The sequence below is a fragment of the Cupressus sempervirens genome, chromosome 7, assembly GCF_028749045.1.
Source record: "Cupressus sempervirens isolate cs-2001-9-10 chromosome 7, ASM2874904v1, whole genome shotgun sequence".
Classification (NCBI taxonomy): domain Eukaryota; kingdom Viridiplantae; phylum Streptophyta; class Pinopsida; order Cupressales; family Cupressaceae; genus Cupressus; species Cupressus sempervirens.
The window spans coordinates 777186320-777206443 of NC_143124.1; the positions used below are offsets into that span (position 1 = coordinate 777186320).

The following is a 20124-nucleotide window of genomic DNA, read 5'->3' on the forward strand; positions in this document are numbered from 1 at the left end:
ATGCACTATAGCATGATTATAGTTTAGTGTGATCACACTATAGAGAAATCACACTACATTTTGAATTTCTTAAGCTTGTGGCTTGGGCTATCCAACCCATAATGTGATTGTGTTATGTCTTAGATAGATAGGAAGAAAAAAAGAAAGTAGCATTTTATTGGTACCACATCTTTGTACACTTGCCCATATTGGTGTAGTTAATCCTTGGGCAAGTAGTTATTGTTAGCTTAGTTGTAGATAACCTCTTCAAGGTCCAATTAGAAGGATAGATTGGACCTCAATCCATAATCAAGCATATATTCCTAGAATTTAAGCATGCATTTTATTGGCAAGTGTGCATGATTTTATGAATCAATGTAAACGTGAACATCTAATCTTGCATTATCTCCATTCCATTTGTCCCCCTATCTTTTGTGTTTTCATTGTGTAACTCTCAATAAATGATTTGTATTGTCTTGTTTGAGGGTCCTCCAACCATTATTGTATCAATTGATGTCATTCATTAGATGTAATTTATTCTAAGAGTTAATTTTCTAGATAAGGAAGCACATTAGAGGACACTTGCACGTGCACACATGCGCGCACGCGCGCCACACAAATTGTTCCCTCTATCTACCTCTTATCCCTCCCCTCTCTACTATCTTACTAGTGCATCCTCACTTAAATTATAAATGTTATATTTGGGACATGTCTTAGTGAGAAATATTAGTTTACATAAGAAAAATGCATAAATATTTCATAATTTAATTATGGACATAGTGCATTTAAGATGAATATGAAAAAAATAGTTCTTCATAACCCATACAAGTTATGAATAATTTTTAGTATTTTTTAATCAAGCAAATTAGCTTCAATTTACTCAAGAAAAATTATTTGAATATTAAATCACACACGTGTTTTGTGCAAAAAAAAATATTTTTCATCATGTGGCCACCTTTTTTAGCAACAACCTATTGGAATAATCAAATGGGAAGTATACTTCTGAGGGGCGGGGGGGGGGGTGTGAATCAAAAGTATCACACTTTTATCCGTGAAAATTTTTAACTGAAGATAAACTTCATGCATGTAAACATATCAAATAAACATAAAGTAAACACATGCATCAACAACACATAACACCAAATTTGGTAACCCAGAAACCCTCCAAAATGAGAAGGTAAAACTAGGGGGGGGGGGGATGATACCCACAAAATCACTGCAATAATAATGTTTGACCACTTCTAATGGTCTTCCCTATGAAAGGCCTACCTTGTTAAAGGCTTTACACTATGTTAATAATGACCTATTTAAAGGATTTACAAACACTTTACATGAAGTGTTACCCTATTAAAGGATTTTATCACCTCTTCAAAGGATCTACAACCTAGCTAATAATCTAACCTATCAACATACAATTTTTCTTCTAATACAATTGCTAGAGAGTATTAGACTAATAAACCTGATAGCTTACAATCCTTGATTGCTGAATTTAGGCACTTAATGTGCTCATTCTGATCTTGATCCTCTAAGAACTAATTTCTATTGGATGCTCTTTCTTTGTTCTGATCAACTGGATGCTGCAATACTGCTCTGTTCCTCTAAGTCTTTCCACTCTTCCTACTGAATTTCACTATAGTTTACTCATACACTGCTCTCATCCACACATACAATGGGTTTTTCATCCTCCTTTTAAAGATTATGAAGACTTAGGGTTAGGTATGGATCTATGATCCATATTGAATCTTTGATTCTTGCTCATTCCTTGCACTTTTCTCATTGGTTGCATGCCTTCTCCATTTTTCTTATTGGTTGCATGCTGATTGCATAGGAAATATAAAGATTCATTCTTATCATTATTATCCTTTGAGATCCTTCTATGTCGACTCAAAAAATAGTTTACAACTAAGTTTGTGAAGGCACAAACTCATATGTTGATTCTATGTTACTTGACACATACTGGATTACTGGTGTTCGACACATGTAGTATTCTACTTTGCTCGGCACCAACTGTGACTCGGTGCCTACATATCACTTGGCTCATATGGTTCACTCAGCACCTGAAGTCACTCAGCACTTGATCTTCACTCGGCACCTAAAGATCACTTGGCACCTATTGTAGTTCTATCTAGCTTAGCACATATAGTGTACTTGACCTCTATGTGAAAATTGGTTAAGTGTGTTGACACTCAATTGTCAAAACCAATCTGAGACCAACAATCTCCCCCTTTGACATGAGTTTCAAAAACACTTAACTAAGCATTATTTATTTGACCTTATGAGTACATTATCCAATCTATTCGGCATATATGCAAAATTTCAAAAACTTGTTCAAAATTTTGTAAGAAATAATATACCTTAAAATTCTTATAACTTCCCCTGAGCTGATTGTGCCATTTCATTCCTGTAACCAAAATTCTTTTGCTGATGTATCTCTTTGCCTTTGCCCTATTTCTATACTCTGTACCTATGTTACCTTCCATACAATTCCCAAAACATTGCATCTCCCCCACATTATGTCTCCCCCTTTTTTGGTTAGCATGGGGATTTATGTACAATCTTTCCCCCTTTATTATATCTCCCCCTTTTTGACAGTTATGTCAAAGGGTACTAGGGGTTAAGACCATATTTTGCCAAAAATGTACTATTTACTTCCATAATCATTCTAAGAGCTACATCCCAATTTACCAAAGCAATTTCTAACAACTTGTGTTGGATGGCAGTCTCTACAGCAAGATGAATGAGTCCTTCCATTGTAGGAAAATTATGGTCTTTCTTTAGAACATTCTCAACATAGGCTTGTTCTTAATGGAGTACTTCCAAGTGAGGGGTGATGGAAGATTTTATTTGCATTAATCTAGCCTTAATATTTTCCTCTTCAATTGTTAGTGCAGCTAATTCTTTTTGTGTGTGAAGCATTTGAGAAAAATGCTTCTCACTCTGAGCTGGGTCTTTTGGTAGTTGCATGCTAGAAATCTTTAGATTTCTCTCTAGTCTCAGTATTCTTTGACTTGTCTCTTATGTGAAATAGGAAAAATCACACAACTTTTTGTATAATGAGAATATATTCTCAAGTATAGTTTTGACCTTTTCAATCTTCTTGGCCAATGCAACTTGGGATAGTGCTATTTCACAAAATATTTTCTCATTTACTTTTCTTGAAACTTCCTTTCAAACCATTCTCTAAGTTTCACATTTGTCTCCTGGTCTTCACTTGTCACCTGGTCAACAATATCTAAAAAAATTTCCATTATAGGCTTTGTCTCATCTAGTAACTGCAAGTTGAAGGCATCCATAAAGATGTCCTTAATCTCATGAAATGCTTGCTTATGTTTATAGTCCTTTTTGAGTATAGCTAGCCTCTTTCTTCTATTCAATGCATACTACATCTCCATGATATGCTCAATGCTAATTGTCTTGGAGTCATAGGTAGGTATGACAATGTCTTCATCTAACTCAAGGTCTCCATAGTGAAGTACCCTAGTCACTTTAGTTGAGCTTGAGCCTAGTGTAGAAATTTGCAAAGGTATTGCATCAGTGCTTAGCTTATGAAGAGTTTTTGTAGAAGTTCCTATTTTTGGTAACTCTACCAGTGTTTGTATTACTACATGCTCCTCTTCTTTTGATGTGTCCTCCTTGGCTTCTTTAGATTTCCCTTGATCAATGAAAACAATTAGTGGGGGTGTACCTATTGTTTGTATTGTAGGATTAGATGTAGCAATCTATCTTGTTTGCTCTGTGTGTTTCTCTACTTCTACACTTGGCTTTTGCATTGTGGTATCAATTGTTATAGATGCATCAACTGTTGCAATCTGTGATGGCGGTGGAAGTATTAGGAGTTTAGTGCTAGTAGCTATAAATATGGAAGGTGGTTCTTGTGGTTTCACCTTATCTCTTATTGGTTCTACTACTACCTTTTTTAACATCCACACTCACCAATACAAGATTTGTGCATAATTGTGCCTATAAAGTTGATTATTGAAGGATCTTCTTGAGATCATCTATAGCCAGTGGATTGATGTTCTAAGCAGAAGTGTCAGGAACATCCTTTATAGTAATAGTGTCTATAGGTGTGATGGTTACATGAGGAGGGCTAGGGGGTGGCAATTGTGTGTCTTACACACTCATGTTCCTCTTATTGTTGCTGCTCAGTTGTTGTCATATCTTCTCCTTTTTGTGTCTCCTCCTCCTTATCTTTTTCTTTCTCTTCTTCTTTCTTTTCTTCTTCTCTTTTCACTTTCTTTTCTTCTTCTCTCTTCTCTTTCTTTTCCTTTTCTATTTCCTTTTCCTCTTTTTGTTTCTTTTCCTTCTCCTTCTTAATGGCCTTGGCCTTATTTTCTTCTACATCCTTCTCTTCTCCTTTTTCATCCTTTTCATCAATCAATTTATATATTTATTTCCATAATCTTATTGATTTCTAGACAACTTCTTCAATTTTATTTTGTAGGATGCTAATGGCTCTATACTTTGGTGCAAATTTGCTACCATGTTTCTTGTTAGCCTTAGTTATTTGACCTCTAGGAAAATTAGGCATCACTTGAGCTAGTGTTGATTCTCTTATTTCCTTCTCCATTCTCAAACAATAATGCCATTTGTTTTCAATAATCTCATATAACTCCCTAGGCATAGTATTGTCTAACTCAAGAGGTGTATTCTTAAATTCTACCATCATGGCATACACTGAATCCTCTACTTTATTCTGATCCTCTCTACTTAATTTCTTAAAATCAACATTTTTCAAACTAGAAAAATATGCATTCTTCCTAACATTATCACATATTTTATCAATGTTAGACTTAGGAACATTGCTTACCACTCTGAATTGGCTAATGTCTTTTGGTTCTATCCTTTCTTCATCATCAAAATTTGGTTGTGCTACATACTTTCCCCTTTGCTTCTTTTGTACTAGACCAGTCTCTTCAATAGCCTTTTTCTTCTCTTTCACTTGTTCCTTGGCCTTTTGAGTAGAGGCCCTTGTGGTAGCTCTTGTTACTGGTGCTAGCTTGGCTTGAGTTGTTTTTGTAGCCTTCTTTGATTTAGGTTGGGCTGGAGGTTGAGTTTTAGCCTTTCTTTTCTTAGACTCGGCTTGTGTTGGTACTTCCTCAGCTTCTTCTTCCTCTACACCTTCCTCCTTATCTTCACCTAAGCCTTGAGTTAATTCCATTGGGCCTTGCCCTTGTTCTTCTTCTTCACTCTCACCTTCTTCTTTTTCCTCTTCAGCACCTACTGCCCCTTCAATTTCTGCACCAAATTTCTTCTTTATTTGCTTCACCAGTTTATCTTTCCTCTTAATTACAGAGGTTGTTTTCAACTCTATTTCAACTTTATATTTTACAAGATCATATGTGCCAAAAGGTTTGGAAGTCTTGTCTACTTCTTCTACAAGCAATGCAGTGATTGTTGCAAATGCTTCATCAATGTCTAACTCATATCCCAATGGCCTTAGCCATCTCACTCTTGGAACTGCTACTTGGATATAAGTAAAATCAGTATTGACTAAGAAGCAGATGCCATTGACATGTTGTTCCACTAGGGAAACTAGTATTCTCAATCTTTTTTTCATAGATTTCTTAAAATCCTCAAAGTAGCTTGTCATTTGTGCTTCAAAATTGTCACCCATTTGTTCAATATACTCATTGATTTGAGCAATTGCAGATTTGTTTGAATTCTAGTTCACTTTCCCAATTAAAGGAAATTCTTCCAAATCATAGAAAAATATGTAGACAAGGACTGAACCAAACTTACATTGAGCACCTGTGGACCTTCTGATTGCTCCTAGGTTCTCCATGATTTTTTGCAACATCAATTCTGACAGATCATATGTATGATCTTTCTTGACAAGTTTATAGGCTACATCCACAGCAATACATGGTACACTATTCAGTCTACTATATTGATAGAACTTGTGAGAAATGACTCTCACTGCAAAATCTAGAAGGGGATCTGTGATTGTGTCAATTTTCATGCCCCTTTTATTCCATTTAGCCCCAGTGTTCTTTTCAATGGCTTCTTTAGAATCACTACACAGGGTCTTGGGTCGATCTAGAGTTGGAAAGCCTATAACCCTATGCACTATCCTCTTCGTTATTTTAACTGGTCCTCCTTCCAACCATAAACATCCATTGTGTATTCTACTGAGAAAAATTCTAATCCACCTAGTTTTAAAACCTGTAGATTAAACTAGGGCATGGATTAAACCCTTCTTCTCAACTATTTGAAATTCTTCCTTCAAAATTTTGTTATCACATAGTTTTTCATATGCGTGAAAAATCTCAAGGTCTCCAATTGCACCTATCTTATAGTTGTAACATTTCCTCACATTCTATACCATATCAACTTTGGGCAGAATAATGGAGATTGTGCCAGTAGGGTCATTTTTATAGGCGACTTCTAGGATTGGCCTAAACTCAAGTTATTTGACCTCATTACTGATTAACTGGACCTTGTGACCTTCCTTACCCTTTGGGTTCTTAGAGCTAGAAGCCATTATGTTGATCTAGGGTTTTAAAAGTTTTAAACTTTAAAACTGCACAACTCAACACTTGAAGAATACCTTAGATCAAAAAATTCTATGCTTGATCACTATTGAAATTCATGCAAATGGCTTCAATGCTATTCTTTGATCTCTTATGTGCTCTCCTTATCTTTTCTCTATTTTTGAATGGCATGAAATGATTGAAAATTGACCTTATATCTTTTAAAACCTAGCATTAAATGCTTAGTGTATACAACTGTACACTTGGCTCTTGAAGGTTTCAACATGACTCAACTTCCATTGGTTTTCCATTACTCAGCTTCAACTGGATTTCTACTTCACTTAGCTTCCATTGACATTTCTCAATTTGGCACTAATTATCAACTCGGTCATTACTAGCAACTGGGCATATACTGGCATTTACTCGACATCTGGGGACAACTCGGCAATACTTGTATAAATTTTGAGTTTTGACTTTGTATCTTGATTCATGTTGTTTTCTTCTTTGTAGTGCTTATTTTTCTTGGGACTGATGCATAATATAACTTTGTATATCAGTCCCATACACTTATTCTAGCTTAGTTGGATAGGTGTGATCACTTGACCTCTTGGGTAAAGTGATCCCTTCATTTGATGTGTTGCACACATCTTTCTTCTTCCAAGTCTTGTTCATTTGCCCTTGGATATGTTCAACATCTACCTTCTCTTTTCCTTTGTTGACTTCTGACTTGGGTGCCTTTGACTTCGTTGGGAAATTCTTGCTGATATGACTAGCCTTCAAACAACTGAAACATGTGGTTTGACTTAACCATTTGTTGTAGTTCCCTCTAAAATGTGTCCGTATGCAGTTTTCAGGAATGTATCCATATTCTTGATAGTAGTGACAACTATACCTAGTGTTATAGTCCCAATTGTAGTGATGACCATAGGCTTTGATCTACACTCAAATGCTCTATGTCCATATTTCTTGCAATTGTAGCAGTGACCTTCAAATTTTGGTGTCCTAATAATCTTAGTCTTGCATTCATGTGCTTGATGTCCTTACTTCTTACACTTATGACAATAGCTTGCATTCTTAGGCTTATCATGCTGATGGGCATTCTTGCTCCTGCATACATTAGAAGTGTGTCCCATTTTACCATAGAAATGACAAGTAAGTTTAGTGTTCTTACCTTTGTTACTCCTTTCTTCTGTAGTCTTGGATGATTCTCCTTGTTTAGTGTTGGTGTAACCAAGTCTTGAAGTATCATTACTGGCCCTTGGTGATTTTAGTAGCTACTCAAAGTACTTGATAGCCTCATTGGGTTTGTTGAAGATTTTTGCAACTTCCTTCTCTCATTTTAGGTCATTTTGTAGTTGTTCATTCTATATCTTCAGTGTAGAAATCTCAATGTCTTTCATATTCAGCTCATGATGTGCATTCATCATCTGACTTAGGGTGTCAAGCTACATGTTTGAGATTCTTTCAAACTCAATTTTATTCTCCTCTAGTCTATTGGTAAGATTTCTCTTGTCATTTTCTAGCATAACCCTGTCTTCAATGGCTCTCTTCTTCTATTCAGTTACTTCACAAAGCATTATGGCTTGTGATTCTTGTTCATGCTTGGGTATTCTAATTTCTTCTGCTTGGGCTCTATTCTTCTCCATCAATTCTACTATTGTTGCATCAAAATCTTTGGAATCTCCATTGGCAAACACTTTTGTGGTATCAGTCTCCTTGTAGTGTATGTCATTTTTAGCTATGGCTATATCCTTCCTTGTTTTTAATGATTTTCTCAATTCTTCTCTAGCTTCCTCCAAATTGTGTAGAGCAAGTTGTACATCAATCACTTGATTCTCTATGATCTTCCCAAGTTTGAAGACTTCCATCTTTAGATCTTTTTCTCTAAGATGTTAGGCTTCTCCTTGTGAGAACTAAGCTCTGATACCAATTGTTGGAATAAACAAATGGGAAGTATACTTATGAGGAGGGGGGGTGAATCAGAAGTATCACACTTTTAACCTTGAAAACTTTTAACTAAAGATAAACTTCATGCATGTAAACATATCAAATAAACATAAAGTAAACACATGCATCAACAACACATAACACCAAATTTGGTAACCCAGAAACCCTCCAAAATGAGAAGGTAAAATTGGGGTGGGGATGATACCCAAAAAATCACTGGAGTAATAATGTTTGACCACTTCGGATGGTCTGCCCTGTGAAAGGCTTTACATTGTGTCAATAGTGACCTATTTAAAGGATTTACAAACACTTTACATGAAGTGTCACCCTGTTAAAGCATTTTATCACCTCTTCAAAGGATCTACAACCTAGCTGTTAAGCTAACCTATCAACATAGGATTTTTCTTCTAATACAATTGCTAGAGAGTATTAGACTAATATACCTGATAGCTTACAATCCTTGATTGCTAAATTTAGGCACTTGATCTGCTCATTCTGGTCTTGATCCTCTAATAATTGATGTCTATTTGATGCTCTTGCTTTGTTATGATCAATTGGATGCTACAATATTGCTCTGTTCCTCTAAGTTTTTTCACTCTTCCTACTAAATTTTTCTATAGTTTACCTATACACTTCTCTCATCTACACATACAATGGGGTTTTTGTCCTCCTTTTAAAAATTACAAAGACTTAGGGTTAGGTATGGATCTATGATCCATATTGAATCTTTAATTCTTGCTCATTCCTTGCACTTTTCTCATTGGTTGCATGCCTTCTCCATTTTTCTTATTGGCTACATGTTGATTGCATAGGAAATATAAAAGATTTGTTCTTATCCTTATTATCCTTCAAGATCCTTCTATGTCAACTCAAAAAATGGTTTACATCTAAGTTTGTGAAGGCACAAACTCATATGTTGATTCTGTGTTACTCGGCACATACTGGATTATTGGTGCTTGACACATTTAGTATTCTGCTTTGCTCGGCACCAACTATGACTTGGCACCTACATATCACTCAGCTCATATGGTTCACTCAGCACTTGATCTTCACTCGGCACCTGAAGATCACTCGACACCTATTGTAGTTTTGTCTAGCTCGGCACATATAGTGTACTCGACTTCTATGTGAAAATTGGTTAAGTGTGTTGACACTCAATTGTCAAAACCAATCTGAGACCAACACAACCTACTCTAGTTACCCATAAATATGATCAAAGTAAAGGAACTTCTTGATACAAAGATAAGGTAACATTACACTTAATTCTTATTGATTTTCTCTGATATTAAAAACACACCTCCAACATCCATGAGAAACGATGTTCAACATCCTCTTTATTCATAATTTTTCTTATAATTCAAGAAGAAAATTAAATCAAGAAAATAATATTGGTCTCTTTACATTTTGATATCATATTATGGCTATAAGTTCTCATTATAGATATAACCAAAAATACTCTATGGTTCTAATCCATGCCTCAATATAATATAAGTTATTTCAAACCCTATATTTCTACAAATTATTAGAGGAACACCAATACGATAGTGATTCTAAATATTCATCCACGGTTGGAGCAGATTTTGAAAATCTAAATACAATGGTTACCTTAAGATAGGTAATCTTGATAATGATGTAATACCTTATACTAACTATCTAGTACAATTTTAGCCTTATTTTAAAGACTGTTAATGATGAAGTTGATCAAGTTTAGAGAAACCCCTAACTCTAAAATTATTCTATAAATAAATCCTCTAGAAATTTGGGACCCACGGGTACCTTTTTCATGAATTATAATGTCTACATACTTCCAAATATGATTGAAGCCACATGTATTTCTTCTAATAATATCTCAATTACATTTTATTGAAATTGGAAAAATATTTTTAAAAATGTCAATAAAGATTAAAGTATTGATTACTCTCCCTATAATTTCTAGCACATAATAGTGCAAAAAGGGATATACAATAATTTAAGAATGTTATATAGATGAATATAATAATAATCATGCTTAGTTGACCAACATCATTATGTTGAATAAATTTTCCAACCTTAAGAATTCACTGATCAGATTACCCTTGAACAAAAGTACATAATCATTTTAAGATTATCAAGGTTAAGGTAAAATTTGTAGAATTCAATGGATCATTATGAGTCAAACTACGTGCTTGAATTTTTATGCTTCTTCAAATAAAAAATAAAAAATCATCCAACATAAGGATTTGTCAATATGTTAAGGTAAAATAAATTATTCTTAAAATATTATTATAAATTTATATCCCTTTATTCAAGTGGGAAATCTATCACTCTTTATTCCTCACACCATCAAGTTAATACATTAAATCAATTAATAAAGCATACTTTGGTAGGACATCACAATTGAAAGTTTTCATATTATACTAGTTGAATTAATACGTATACTTGTGCTTAAGGAAATTATGTTTGATTAAATCTTAGTAATACCAAAAGTAAAATTTAGGATTGGATATTATCAAAATATTTACCATAGTTCACATCCAAGAGTTGATCAATTGCACCACTTTATAGTAGTTTAAGGCATTTGCTCCATGAATAAAATTAAAATTGCCCTAAATGATTGAATCTCAGTCATACAACAAAGAATTGTAACTTTCAACCTTAATAGCCATTGAATTCACACCACAACAAAATATTATTTCCATATAGTCTAACACGTCAAAAGGATCATCTTATAATTCCTTCTTATTGACAATATACTAGACAAGAATAAATTTATTGAAGTACTATTGTAATTGGCAACTATTTATTATTAAGCTATGATTCAATGGTATAATGCACATCTCATTAGAGTTGAATAATAGTTAGATATTGAGTTGTAATTATTATAGCATCATACTAGAACTCTTATATTAACATCATAATTGAAATATTAATTGTCAACATAGTTTGTCATTCTTAGGATTTGTGAGATCACTATCATACACAATTATGAATATCCATTCAATGGGCACATTTATCATAAACAAAACTTCCATACTAGGATCAACAATATTATGTAAGACCATATGCTTAAGTGCTAATATGATAGTAAGATCATAATTCTATCCTCCCTCTATAGTAATAGTAGTCATTTCACCCAACATAGGAATCACAAATATATTTTTTAACTTGAGTCCATAATTATGGTATTGCGCAACCATACTTAATAGGATATTGACCATTTTATTGTTGGAAATATAAGAGGAGTAACTGAGAGGGGAGGGGTGAATCAGTTACTACAAAAATAAATCCCAAATCCCTTAGATGTTTATACAAATCAAAACACAAACTCTATTAAAAAAAAAATTTGTTGTAACTTGGTTAATATAGAGGCACTCGGTTAACACTAGTAATTACTGTCACTTGATAAGCACTATAATATCAACTATAACTCAGTAAATATTGAACATTCAAATCTTATATATTAAGTGTGATTAACCTTAATTAACTTAGTTTCATGCACATAAAAGAAATAACATGAACATAAGTGACACCAAGATTTAGCGTGGAAACCCAATTTGGGAAAAATCGCCAATTGCAACTAGTTACTATTTTTCACTCTTCTAAAGTGAGCCCTGTTGGGAGCCAACCCTATTAAAGGTTACAAAACACACTGCTAGGTGTGACCCTATTAGAGGATTTAATCTCCATGTTAGGAGTGGCCTTAGACACTTCAATCTAGAAATGACACCTTGTTAGAGGATTTACAAATAGTTGTTAGGCTAACTCTTTTAAGAGATTTGATTCACTGCTACAATGGTTAGAGAGTAACAATGACTTCACTTGATTTCTAATGCAACTATTTTTGTTGATTTAGATCTCTATTCCAGCTTGAATGCTTGATCCTTCTTGATCAGATAAATCTTTGCAACCCAACAAAGATATTATGCTTATCCTTCCAATTTGCTTCCTCTAAGCATCTTCTTATCTTCACAGACTCATACATTTAATACCTTAACTTGACCTTAGACTTATATCATATACATTGTCAAGTCAACTTGAATACAACTTAAAATAATTAATATTCATCCCTCCAGTTGGCTAGAACCAATAAACAAATCCATTAAACTCAAATATGCCAAAATAAGAAAATCTTTTTTTAGCTGACCCAGCTCGGTAGAGACTAACACAAAATAGATTTTCCTATGTTAACCAAACTTGAACTTGGTTAACACTACAACTTTGTAAACTTCATTTGGTAACTGAGTGAGCTCGGTTCACATTGGTTCCATGTCAACTTTACTTTGTCTCCTGAGTGAACTCGGTAGACACTATCTTCTGTGAATTTTCTTTGGTAACGGAGTAAGCTCGATTAGCACTCATTACTTGCCATCTTTCCTTTGTCTCCCAAGTAGACATTGACCTATGAACTTGGCAAACATTGGAATGCTTGACAGACATAGAAAATTTTCTTCATCGCTCGATTGAGCTTGGAAGATGCTAACAGGTGAATATATGATATTTTGTGTAACATCAAAGTCAATATACAATTGAACAATTGTTTTCAACATGTACATATCTTAATATACCAATTTGGTTTTCTTATGTACATATGATAATACCTTTAAAAATATAATGATGTGTAATGGTTTTGAAAGAGGAATGGGTAGCCTAGGGCTTAGAATCCTCAAATTTTCACTTATTACATTAGATTACAAATGAACCATGAGACAAGTATGACTAGCCAACTCTTTTTCCAAGAGATTCAATTCAATATCATACTCCTGGGGCTTCTATTTTTTTTCTCTAAGTGTTTATTTGAGTGATTCAAAAGGTAATAAATTGAGATATAGGAGTGATCATATTTTTTGATAAAGAAAGCAAAAACTTCAAATATTTTATAATAAAAGAATAGTTATGTGGTGCATTTGCATATGAAATTTGAGATAAAATATGATGTTCATTAAATTAGTTAGGGCACCCGAGTCTAAATGGATGAATCTTTGTACACCTTTCATTATTTTTCTTGTGGGATCTAAACTAAGCCTCTAGCAAATCTATACTACTTTTTGGACTTGTCAATGCTATTCCAAATCCCCTTGACCCAAATGAAGTGTTTTGTAGACCTGTGTCCTTGTACTTATACTTTTTGTTGGGATTTGATGTGGGATTTTATGACTATCTCCTAAGTTTGGTTCAATATTTCATCTCTATTAAAACCTATGTCCAAGCTTAAATGCATGTGTGTGTGTGTGTGCGCGCGCACACACGTGCACGCGTGTGTGAGAGAGATTTTCCTAGTAAACCCCTCATTTTGGTGATTTCTACCTCCATAAATTTCTACCATAGAGGCTAGAAAGGGGGAGGGGAAGTTTCCTTAGTATACCCTCCATTTTGGTGATTTCTACCTCCATGAATAGCTATCATAAAAACTAGAATAATGTGTATTCTTTTGAATCCTCAGTGAATCTAAGATTATTGAATGCTAATGGACGATGTTATGGCGTGCGTCTGCATTTTGGTGCCGAGCTAGGGCAGCTGTGCCCTAGCTCGTTCCTTTGTTTTCTGTGCGTGTAGCTGCGGAGGGCGGTTGTTTGCCTGCGTAGAGGAGGGTTGGTTGCGGATTGGGGGTCTTTGGAAAGCTGACCGAAATTTTCATTTGCATGCGGGCTGTGGGGCACTGAATCGTGGGGTGCCTGATCTGCGGTCCATAGCGACGACCATTCCAGGTCTGCGAAGACATGGCTCGGGGTGAGCCATCTATGGTTACACCTGACACCACTTTACATGATGTGGAGGACATGTATCTGCCAAATCAAGGGGCAAGGATGGTTGATAATGTTCTATATTCTCAGAGCTCAGGGGCTACAGAATCAAATCCGTCTGGAGGATCACGCATCACGAAGATTAATGGGTGCCTTGAACGATGCAAAGAAAGACCTAAATTGTTGATCCCATATGAAATGATTGTGGAAGACATCGAATATTATACAAAGCACTCGCTGTATTGCAAATTCCTAGGCTTAAGAGTATCCCTTCAATTTTTGGAGAACTGGGCCCAAAGAGTCTGGGAACCAGAGGGGGAAATGGAGGTCACGTTGCTTGCAAATAACTTTTTTATGGTTACATTCACCTGCATGGCTGATCGGAATAGGGTTTTTGAAGGCAGACCCTATTTTTACAACCAGGTTGGGCTATTTGTCAAACCTTGGCATGCAGGTTTTAACCCCTCTGAGGAGCTTCCAAATCGGGTCCCAGTGTGGGTTAGGCTTCCCAGATTTCCAATTGAGTGTTGTCGGGAAGATGTTCTTTATATGCTCGCATCGATGTTGGGGAAACCAGTGGGGCCTTCAACTCAAACCCTGGGAAAGCGGGTGATGACCTTTGCTCGAATTTGTGTGGAGCTCGATTTGAGCAGACCATTGCCAGATGCGATAGAGATGCATGCAGGTTCACATTCTTGGGTGCAGCAGTTGGATTATGAGACCCTTCCTTTTCGATGTCGTCTGTGTCATGAGTACGGCCACCTGCTGCGTAGGTGTCCGAAGGCTAAACCAATGGTTCAGCAACCTCCATCTACTTCTCGCATCATTCCAAGTGTTGATAAGGGGAAGAAGCCAACCTCTGGCGGGGGTAAGGATGCTGAGGGTTTTGTTCAGGTTAAGGCTAGGAACCGTAATAGAGGACAGAAGAGAACTATGATGGAGAGACAAGAGGAGGATACCTTTAACAGATTTGAGGTCCTGGATGAATTGGGACAGCATGAAGGCATTACAGGTCTTACCAGTATGGACCATATTGGTGTGGAGTCTGACTTGGAGATTGGTTCTACCATTCCCCTACCTGCTCCACAGGTGGAACCCGCAATGCCTATGGTCACAGAGGGGCAGGCAGAGGTTCAGGTGCTTTTGGGATCAAATGCTGGTTTGGGTCAAGGAGAAGTGGGGGCTGCCCTTCCAATCCGAAACGTTGTCTCTGAAATGGAAAAGCGTGGTAAATCTTCTCCTCATTTGGGTATTCTTCAGAAGGATGCCAAGAAGGGGGTCTGTGAGAAAAGTGGCAAAGGTGGGCGCAAGAAGGACATAGAGAAGATTAAGATGATTGGGGAGAATTTGGTGGAGTCAGGATCTGTCAAGACTTTGGACTCCCATTTCCCAGCCCCCCCAAAATGATTGTTATTTCATGGAATGCAAGGGGCTTGAACAGCGGCCCTAGACAAAAAGCTGTTCGAGAATTGGTTAGAAGTCATGCTCCTGATGTTCTTTTTCTACAGGAGACCAAGGTTTCAGTTGAAGGTATGATGAGTATAGCTCCTAAATTATGGAAGAACGGGCAATGTCAGTGCATTGCAGCTCAGGGATCTTCTGGGGGTGTGGCATGCTTATGGAACCCACGCAAAATCCAGCCTCTATGGTGGATTTCATTTAGGTCCTCCTTATCCTTGGTCTCTCTATGCCATGAGTCGGGTGAGTCGGTTCTTTTTTCCAATGTTTATGCTCCAGTTGAATTCCAAGGTAAGATTCTTACATGGAATAATATTCATTTTGTTCATGGCCTTTTTCCTTATCTGCCATGGATTATTGCTGGTGACTTTAATGCTATTTTGGATCTCTCTGAAAAATGGGGGGGTATTGCAAGACTTGAGCCATCTTCTGTGCTTCTATGGGATAATATCTCGGCTCTCAATCTCGTGGATATTAAGCCTAGTAATGGCCAGTTCACCTGGAATAATAGAAGGACAGGAGATAGTTGCATTGCTGAACGATTAGACCGGTTCATGGTGTCCTATTTTTGGGTGGGTGGATTGTGGTCATCCAAATCTGAGATATTAGATTGGAGAGGGTCAGATCATTGGCCCATTAAGTTAGCTATCTCTTCGAATCGGCCACCTCAGAAGTCTCCTTTTAAATTCTAGCTCATGTGGTTGAGGGACCCAGATCTATATGGTTGTGTGGCTGAGTGGTGGAGGGTTGGCAGACCTGCCTTTGGTACAGCTATGTATATTTTTGCTAAACTCCTTCAATATGTCAAGTATCAGCTTAAACGATGGAACAGGTATAGCTTTGGAAATATGTTTCAGGAAAAATATGTGGCCCAAGCTAAGTTGAATGATATTACCAGGTTGATTAGGGAGGATGGGGTGTCAGAGTATTTATTGCGGGAAGAAGCTAGTGCTCTGAAAACCTTGGAGGAGTGGGAGCTGAGAGAGGAAATTTATTGGAAACAGAAAGCTAGGATTGACTGGCTTCAAGCAGGTGATAAGAATACTGCTTTCTTCTTCAATTCAGTGAGGGCCAGGCGTCATGGTAATTTCATATCTACTTTGGTGACTGATAGTGGTGAGGTTCTCTCTTCATCTCAAGATATTTTCAGCGAAGCTGTACAATATTTTGCTTCTTTATTTAGGGAGGAACAGCTGGGGGTCTCAGTTGAGGAGGCACAAGTCCTTTCTTGTATCCCTTCTCTAGTCTCTTTTGAGATGAAAGAGCATCTTATGAGTGCCATATCTTTGGAGGAGTTAGAGAGGACTGTTTTCCAGATGAAGAAAGGGAAAGCTCCGGGTCCTGATGGCTTTCCGATTGAATTCTTCCAAGAATTTTGGGATATTATCAAGTTAGACTTATTGGCAGTTGTTCAAGAATCTCAGACGAACAAGCAAATGCTTCGGGCCCTGAACTCTACCTTCCTTGCTCTCATTCCCAAAGGGGAAAGGGCTGACCGGTTAAGTCAATTCCGCCCTATCTCCCTTTGCAATGTTGTTTATAAAATCATATCTAAGCTGATCGCCGACAGATTAAAAAAGTGGCTTCCCTCGTTAATTTCTGAGGAACAAAGTGGATTTGTGACGGGCCGCCAGATATTGGATGGTGTGGTCGTGGCAACTGAGACTATTCATTCCATGGCCAAATCTAAAGATAAGGCAATGTTCATTAAGCTGGATATGGCTAAGGCATATGATAGAGTCTGTTGGTCATTTCTCCAAAAAGTTTTGAGAGCTTTTGGTTTTGCGGAGGAATGGATCCAGTGGGTTATGAGTTGTGTGAATTCAACCTCTTTTTCAGTCTTGATTAATGGAGAACACTCTGATCTTTTTGTTGCTTCTCGGGGATTACGGCAAGGTGACCCCCTTTCTCCCTATTTGTTTCTTCTTTTGGCTGAAGGTTTGGGTCGTTTGATAAAAAAGAATGTTGAAAGGGGCATCCTTCAGGGATGGCAATGGGGAGGAAGTCTTCCTGTGCAATCTCACCTACAGTTTGTGGATGATACAGCTTTGATGGGCATGGCTACCATCTGTGAAGCTTCTAATATTCGTAAGGTTTTGGATGTTTATCTGGCTGCTTCAGGACAGTTGATTAATGAAGGAAAATCATCCATTTTTTTCTTCAACACTCCGCTTTCTATCCAAAGGCGAATCACTCGTATTCTTAGATTCCGAATCAGAAGTCTTCCTATGCTCTACCTTGGCATTCCGATCTCAAGTGGTAGGCAGTCTCGAGAATCCTGGCAGGATATTTTGGACAAGTTCCGTGTCAAAGTTACTCATTGGACCCACCGCTGGCTTTCCTTTGCTGGTCGGGTCCAGCTTCTTCAATCTGTGATTCAGGCTCTTCCGCTTTATAGGAGTATGGTTCAGGTGGCACCGATGAGCTTTGTCAAGGACTTGGACTCCCTTGCAAGACAATTTTTCTGGGCTGGTAATTTATCTTCGACTAAATGGAGCCTTGTTAGATGGGAGGTTGTCTGTAGACCAAAACAATTTGGTGGTCTTGGTTTACGACAATCGCTGCTTACTGGTACTGCCCTGGCAACCAAATTATATTGGCGTTGGTGTGTGGAACAAGACCAGGTTTGGGCCAGAATTTTGACTCAGAAGTATCTTCCTGGTATCCCTCAAAAAGATATCCCACGGTATAGTTTGGGTGGGAAAGGTTCGATGATTTGGAATACTCTCAAGAGAGGAGCTGCTCTTATTAAGGGTGGCTTATTTTAGATTTGCAAAGGTGGCTCAGAGGCACAGTTCTGGTATGATGCTTGGGATGGCTATCCTCCCATTGTCACTCAATATCCTCATTTGCACATTTTGGTTCAGAGATTTTGTGATGCTGGTTGGTCAAGGGTGCGAGACTTTAAGTCTTTTTCCCTTCATGGTCAACTGGTGGAGGCAAGTTGGAAGAACCCCAGGGAATGGCCTATTCCTGGTTTTGAAGTGGAGCGTGCTGAGCTCCTGTACATTCTTTCTAGGAGAAGTTGTAGTGCTCTGATGGGAGATGATGTGTTGGCTTGGTCCCCTAACCCCAAGGGTGCTTATACTGTTTCCTCCGGGTATCAGGAGTTGCTCTCCCAACAGCTGGTGGGGGAGGAGGTTCCATGGTGGAAGAAAGCTTGGAGTAGGTTTTCTTGGCCTAAATGTAACTGTTTCATTTGGACTCTGGTCCGGAACAGATGCCTGACCTGGGACAATATTCGCAAAGGGGTTTCTCAGGCCCTTCGAGGTGTGTCCTTTGCAGTAGCGAGGAGGAAGACTCTTCTCATTTGTTCTTCCGGTGCTCTTTCACCCTGCAGTTATGGCATCTTTGGTGGAATGTTTGGAGACACCCGTGCATTCATGCCTCCTCCCTGGCAGATTTTTGGATGAGTTTGGGGAGGCCTCCTTCTATGGCCCCCTTCCTGCAAGAGGTTTGGTACGCTGGGCCTATCTTTTTGCTATGGCAAGTCTGGCTGGAACGTAATCGTAGAATTTTCCGGGGAGAAACTTTGGAAATTCATCAAGTTTGGAATAGAATTTTGGGAATGATTCAGGAAACAGTCTTGGCTAAGAGTGAGATAATGTTGCCACTTAAGTGTGATGATGCTGCGATGGTTGATAGGCTCGGAATAAAAGGAATATCTCCAGTGTCTTCCTGTGTTAGGAGGAGTAGAAAAACGAAGCAAAAAGTTCAAAGGATGGGGAAATGGATGGCCCCTCCTGCTGGCATTCTCAAAATTAATACTGATGGTTCGTCCAGGGGAAATCCGGGGCCGGCTGGAATAGGTGGGATTGGTAGGGATTCTTCTGGTTTGGTGGCTTTTATTTTCTCAGTCAATAAAGGAATGCAGACTGTTAACAGTATGGAAGGTGTGGCTATTCTTTATGCTTTGAAGCGGGCGTATGCCCTTGGGTGGCGTAAGGTGATTTGCGAATCTGATTCTCAGGTTTTGGTGAATCTTCTCCTTGAAAGGAAGAGTTTGAATGTTAGTTGGCAATTGTCTTTAATAGTGCAACAGATCTTACAGATTAGTGCTATGATGGATTCAGTGTCATACTCCCATATCCCAAGGGAGTGGAATAGTGCGGCGGATAGTTTGGCTAAATGGGCTTCTGGGAACTTCGATGGTTGGAGGATTGATGAGTGGGAGCAATTACCAGGGGAATTATGTCAGGAATTGGAGAGGATTTTGACAGAGGATATCAATAGAGTCAGAGAGAGATGATGTAGGCTTTTGATTCTTTTGGGGCTTTGGCCCTATCTTGTTTTGTACTGCTTTGTTCTAAGTTTCAATAAAGTTTTTACCCCTCTTTTTTCAAAAAAAAAAAGTGAATCTAAGATTATTATGAGCTAAATTGCATAAATGTAGACTACAATCCTACTCAAATGTGTTAGAATAAAACCTTAAATAATATGATTAATAAATAGTTGGAGAATGCATAAATTAGATAACTTAAAATAATAAAACTTAAATCTAAATCTTCTTTGATGAAATTTTGGAATAATGTGAAATCATACCAAAT

General features: G+C 37.4%; 1 protein-coding gene across 1 annotated transcript; it reads left to right on the top strand.

Moving 5' to 3' along the window:
* The first annotated feature begins 15522 nt into the window (after positions 1-15522).
* On the top strand, positions 15523-16269 carry LOC149549638 (uncharacterized). The gene has a single exon (XM_089794351.1). It carries the CDS (start codon positions 15523-15525, stop codon positions 16267-16269), a length of 747 nt encoding a protein of 248 aa, XP_089650477.1.
* The last annotated feature ends 3855 nt before the right edge of the window (positions 16270-20124 follow it).

Bases quoted from the DNA above. Each gene is read 5' to 3' on its own strand.
- LOC149549638 (XM_089794351.1), top strand. From the start codon at position 15,523: ATGATTGTTATTTCATGGAATGCAAGGGGCTTGAACAGCGGCCCTAGA.